The sequence below is a fragment of the Cebus imitator genome, unplaced genomic scaffold (assembly GCF_001604975.1).
Source record: "Cebus imitator isolate Cc_AM_T3 unplaced genomic scaffold, Cebus_imitator-1.0 Scaffold507, whole genome shotgun sequence".
Taxonomy (NCBI): Eukaryota; Metazoa; Chordata; class Mammalia; order Primates; family Cebidae; genus Cebus; species Cebus imitator.
Genome location: NW_016107822.1, coordinates 555108 through 561407, shown reverse-complemented (window position 1 = coordinate 561407; position 6300 = coordinate 555108). Strand labels below are relative to the sequence as shown.

The following is a 6300-nucleotide window of genomic DNA, read 5'->3' as shown; positions in this document are numbered from 1 at the left end:
AGCAGAGTAAATAGGTATTAAATGGGTATAAATATTATACTTGGGTAGGTGTAATAACAGGGGTTTGTGAACTTTTCTTTGTGCTTTACATTTTTAAGTGATGTACACATCAAGGTTATCAGTTAAGAGAAAGGATGGGACAGATGATGTTGGACATTTGGAAAAAAAAGATGTAAACATTATAGAATGACTGCAGGAGGATTATATACTCACTTGAGGTTGGTGGTCACAAATGTAAAGTGAGTTGCATTGACATATGATGTGTTTTTTCCTGGTTCATTAATTGTGGGTATAGAATAGGTGGAGATTTAAATATTATCAGGTCATGATTACATCAAATGAATACAATAAAGTGGGAGAGAGGCAAGGGAGTTAAGAGTATAAAACTAAAATTACATTCACTTATTACAGGAATTTAGCTGACTAAGGAGAGAAGAAAAATATTTAGTGGTTGGTGTTGAACAGTAAAAAGTGGTAGGATCAATGAATTAGAAATCCTAGTGGAATCATTGCTGGGATCAGGGAACAAAATGAAGAATATTGAAACAATAGGAGTTTATAATCAGTGAGACTGCAGTGCAGGAAAGTGAGGTCATAGAGAATTTGCAGTTTCTGATGATACCTAGATCTAGGGTATGATCACGAGAATAAAACTGCAATTCAAACTCTACTAAATTAATTTCTCCCACAGATTTGAGCTCTAGTACTTAATATGCATATTGAAAACATTTATGTATAAAAATAAATGAGGCACACACATCTTCATGCCATGATAATTTTATACAAATCTGGTCATAATACACACATAGCATCATTTTGATGATGGTACTACCCAGAATTAATGGAAAGTCAATACATCCCCCATGTATTTGAAAAATCTACAATTACTATCTGCATATCTATGCCTTGGCATTACCATTTCTACCCCTACCTAATACTGACCCTTAGTTGTAATCTCCATATCAAACCTCTGATGCCTAATGGTATCAACTAATGTTGATTCCAAAAGGTACCATTGGGATGCTGTTCTGTAAATGTTGTCAATATCCAATGCAGGATAATGTAGTCATGTCTAACGCTTGCCAAAAGTTTTTCAGTTTTGCCAAAGTGGGGAAGTTTCTTCACCCCCAAATTTGTGATACAGTCATCATGAGCTTCATAGCAATACTTATACTTTCAGTATTTAGAAGACACAATAATTTTTAAAAGCTAAATAATTTATTTAGTTTTCTTCATCTGAATTTAGCTGTGAATACACAAGGCTTGAGCCAGAGATTGACTGTTACAACAGACATACCTCCACTTTCATGCATTATTATACTTAGGAACAGATAAAGTACTCTTAAATCTCTCACCCTTTAAGGGCAATGTATTTGGCTAGGAGGTTACTTGGTTCTCATGACTATAGATCTATATGTAATGAAATTATACCAGGTGCCTTCCATATATGCTTAGGCTTACTGGACCCTAGAGAAAACATTGCTCTCAGGCTCAGCATCACCAAAAACCTGATAACTGTGTCTGGGGTATGTATTTTTTTTTTACATCATCAATATATAATGAAATATTTTCCTAATTAGAGATTTTTGGAATAGTCATTGGAAACCACCTTGTAGAAATGTTTTCAATAATACAGAATTGATGACAGAGCAGGCTGGATTAGCCATTAGTTTATTAGTTTATTTTCAATCTCCAAATGTATTACCCAGGTTTTCTTGGATTTTATTCAACTTGACTGAGGGCAAAATGACTTATAGTCTTCACTTCTGAAAGGACTGCCATTCCTTTTAGAGTAACAAAGGGATCATCCTAAGCAGAATAGCCAAATGTCTAAAGATTTCTGAAGCATGAGATGTACACAGTCCATCTGTGCATAAAAAACCAGTATACCACAAACATAACTTAATAAAAAGTCTTATTGAGAGAATACAGAAATTCCTAGGGTTGACCTTTGCATTGATGAGGTCACTTACCAGATATCTCCTCCAGGCACTGCTTAGCAGTCTTACTATATGATAAGTCCATCTTTGTAGGGCTGGTACAGGAGTCAGCCGATGGTAAAGAGGTACATTCATTTTCTGAATGTGCCCTGAAATTAACCATGAAAATAGAAAGAAATAGCAATTATAGACACCAGTCACTCATCAAAGTGGAAGTTCTACAGTATAAGAAAATATTAATTACAAATTTTTCATCAAGGTAAGTTATTTCTTTATGACTAATATGTTCAAGACCTGTCTATGTATAGGGGAATTTTACTATTTTTGATATATAACCTAAGTGGGGGTGAGATGTTTAATTAGATTTCTTAGATTTGTCTAAATATGGAAGCTTATAACTATCAATAGTTGGTTAAAATTTGGGGGCAAAATATTTAAAAAGATCCAACTTCTTTTGCTATTTTAGAGGAAATATGGCCAAATTATGTTTTTGTGAGAATAAAGTATTAAAACCATACCTAAAATTATTTTTTTACATAAAAATTCTATAAAATATTTTTAAAATATAAAATATATGTAAAAATAAATAATTTTTCTCTGGGGTATATATATAACTATGATGACTTAATTGCCAAGATTTCAGAAGAACTAAAGTCAGCCAGGAACAAATTCTCATTCCTAAAATTACCTTTCATATCATCTGTTTCATATTTGTCTATGTATGTACATTGGTATGAATGTTTGTGTGTGGTTAAGTTGTAACATTTTGTCTAATCAACTGGACAAGGAAAATGTGGCACATATACACTATGGAATACTATGCAGCCATAAAAAACGATGAGCCTGTGTCCTTTGTAGGGACATGCATGAATCTGGAAGCCATCATTGTCAGCAAATTGACACAAGAACAGAAAATCAAACACCACATGTTCTCACTCATAGGTGGGTGTTGAACAATGAGAACACATGGTCACAGGAAGGGGAGCATCACACACTGGGGTCTGTTGGTAGAGGCTAGGGGAGGGACAGCAGGGGGTGGGAAGGTTGGGAGAAATAACATGGGGAGAAATGCCAGATGTGGGTGACAAGGGGATGGAGGCAGCAAACCGCCTTGCCATGTGGTTTGATCATGCAACAACACTGCATGATCTGCACATGTACCCCAGAACCTAAAGTACAATTAAAAAAAAAAAAGTGGCCACTGGAAAAAAAGAAAGAAAGAAAAGAAAAGCACTTAACAAGGGTTCTCAATACTTTTGATATTCTTTTTTTCTTTTTTGGAGGCAGAGTCTCGCACCATCCCCCAGGCTGGAGTGAAATGGCATAATCTTGGCTCACTGCAACCTCCACCCCCTGGGTTCAAGTGATTCTCCTGCCTCAGCCTCCTGAGGTAGCTGGGATTATAGACGCCTGTCATCAAGCTCAGCTAATTTTTGTATTTTTAGTAGAAATGGGGTATCACCATGTTGGCCAGGCTGGTCTCGAACTCCTGACCTTGGGTGTTTCACCTGCCCTGGCCTCCCAAAGTGCTGATTTACAGGCGTGAGCCTCCATGCCTAGCCTACTTTTGATATTCTAATCTTACTTCGTGCATTGTTTCTTCCCTTTATGCACAGAGAAATGTTTTAAGATACACTTTCTATTTGATGCAACTTCAAAATCAATGTATATTTGACCCAAACTAACACACATTTTAAATGTTCACAGTACGAACTACCAAGACACAGAAGAAGGCAAGCTAATATAATATAGGACTGCACAGTGAACTGTGTTCTTTATATACATCTCATTTGCCTTACTTAGAGCCCTACTCCTAGCAGCAGGTGTGGACTATGACAAGTGATCTTTCAATATTTACCACTTTAAGAACGTTTACAAAGAATGTTTATGTGTAATGAAAAATTCATTAAATTTTTGAATCAATGTTTAATTAACATTTTGCTTCTATTCTAAACTTGAGTTTTGAGAGAAAAGGTGTAATCATTGATATCTGAAATAGTCAATATTTAACTGACAGGCCTAGAAACTGAAGAGTTCACTTAGGTTTTAAGAAAGTATGGAGAACTACATGTTGTATGTATGGATGTATGTGTTATATATGTGAATTAGTGTATGAAAGAAAGAACCATGCAAGAAAGTTTCCTATACAAAGTTGTGGCTTGGCCTCCAACAATTTCTGACAGACTATTCCTATTTTATTCTAGCTTAAAACTGAATATAAAGACCATAACAAAATTAAGAAAGAAAATATACTATTCAAGGGATTACAGGATATACCATTAAGGTCAGAAAAAAACCCTCAAAGTTGCTAAATTTAAAAGATATTTTAGTCTTTAACCCATTTGACATATTGGCAGGATTTAGAACAGCAGACCCATTCCTTCCTTTATCAAACTTTCCTACCTTGGCTTTTATGGCAAAAATTCTCCAGTATGTTTCCCATATTCTGTGGATTCCACTTTATTTTTTTCTTTATATAATCATTAAATGCTGTGGTTCTGGGTAACAGAAAAAGAAGTGGGGATACAGAGAGCAGAAACTTGGGAGTTCAGCAAAGGAACATCCTACATTTCTTCTAGTTTTTGTCTATAGTCTCTCTGGATGATCTCAATCATATTCATTATATTGGTTATTATTTATTTATGCCTGAATTCTAAAATTCTAACTCTAACCCAGCACTTTCCTCTGAATTCCAGGTGGGTATAAAGACTAATTGACATTTCTTCTTGGTTGTCACAAAAATAGGTCAGACCTATCATTTATGGAACTGAAGTCATAATATTTTATTAACAAACCTGGTCCTGATTCACAAAGCCCTCTGATGCAACCCTTATGGAACTTACAAGACCTTGCACGGTTCGGTCCTGTGCAGCCCATGGGATGATGATGGTCTCCAGTATCACCTCACACAAGACTCCTATCTCTTCTCTTTACTGTGGCCACAAGGGTCTTCTACCCACTTCCCATAGCTTCTGGCCTAAACGAGGTCTTTACACTTGAGTATTTTCCTCCCCACATCATCCAGTTCACTCTTTGCCTCCAAGTCTTAGCTCAAGTGACTATTTCTTTAAAAATCCTCCCTAATTTCACTGGTCAGGCAAAGTTTCCAATTATAAGCACTTGGTACTTGGTACTCCCTGGACCTATTTTTTACAGCACTTCATAGTCTTGTGATATGGGATCAATGTAATTAATTGATTAATATTTAACTCCCAGATTAGACCCTATTCTTCATGTTTGAACTCACCACTGTATCCCGTGTCCAGTTTTGTGTCAGAATATGTTTCAGTCAACAAATTTTTAATAAATATATGAATAAATAATATTAGCCATAATAGTAAAACAGAATTATTGGTGGGTAAAGCATATGCAAGAAAGAGTAGCATATGTGTGAAAATATTGGGTTTGGGTGTAAAACTTGGTTCCACCACGAAACAGTTATAAGCTCATATGATGTTGGCAAAGTTATCTCACCTCTCTGAACGTGTTTGTTCATCTGTAAAAATAAGAAAAAATGCCTGTGTTACAAAATAATTGGGAAATCAACTGTTGTTACAAAAAGACTGGAAAGGCATTCTCTTGAAGCATGTGAACTTCTGGTCAATATTAAAAGAGCAAATATATCTGCTCTTTGTGCAGTCTGTTTCTTTCTCTTCTGGACCCCAGTTTCTTGATTATCCCCCATCTCCTGACAGTCCCTCCCCATTCATTTCTAAAGTCTGCTAAAGTCTGTTCTTCCACCTGTCTTCATTTATTGTGGTCTACTCTACCCCCGCAGACCTCTTCCTTAGGCTGTTGTCTCTGAATGAAGGGAGAAACAATCCTCCGAAGTGTTCTAAGGATTTTTATTACTTGCTGAACAAGTTTAAATGGAGAGTATGTAGTGAAATTGTGGACCCCAGGGAACGCTGACTGGCTGCCTGCCAAGAACTGTCACAGAGGCATAGCACCTTGTTGAACTGGCTGGGAGCCAGGGTTAACCTCTAGTCACAGAAGAATCTGTGACTTTGTATTCACAGATTCATCTTTCAGAAGCTGAGTCACATTAAGCATTTCACCGAAATATTTGTTTAAAGCCCAGTACTAATTGGTTCCTATGAGAACAAGACCAACAGCTGTCACAGAAGCCAGAATGTTTGTGGCCATGTTACTTCAACAAAAACAAGCAATGGAGAAGGATTCCCTATTTAATAAATGGTGTTGGGAAAACTGGCTAGCCATATGCAGAAAACTGAAACTGGGCCGGGCGTGGTGGCTCAAGCCTGTAATCCCAGCACTTTGGGAGGCCAAGGCGGGTGGATCACGAGGTCAAGAGATCGAGACCATCCTGGTCAACATGGTGAAACCCCATCTCTACTAA

General features: G+C 36.6%; 1 protein-coding gene across 6 annotated transcripts in view; it reads right to left on the bottom strand.

Moving 5' to 3' along the window:
• NAV3 (neuron navigator 3) overlaps nt 1-6300 on the bottom strand; it is a 618166-nt gene that overhangs the window by 184804 nt on the left and 427062 nt on the right. For all 6 annotated transcript variants that reach the window (XM_017513855.1, XM_017513856.1, XM_017513857.1 and 3 more), the window contains one exon: nt 1974-2089. In XM_017513855.1, coding sequence (XP_017369344.1) covers nt 1974-2089 — 116 coding nt within the window. The remainder of the gene's footprint in view (nt 1-1973; nt 2090-6300) is intronic.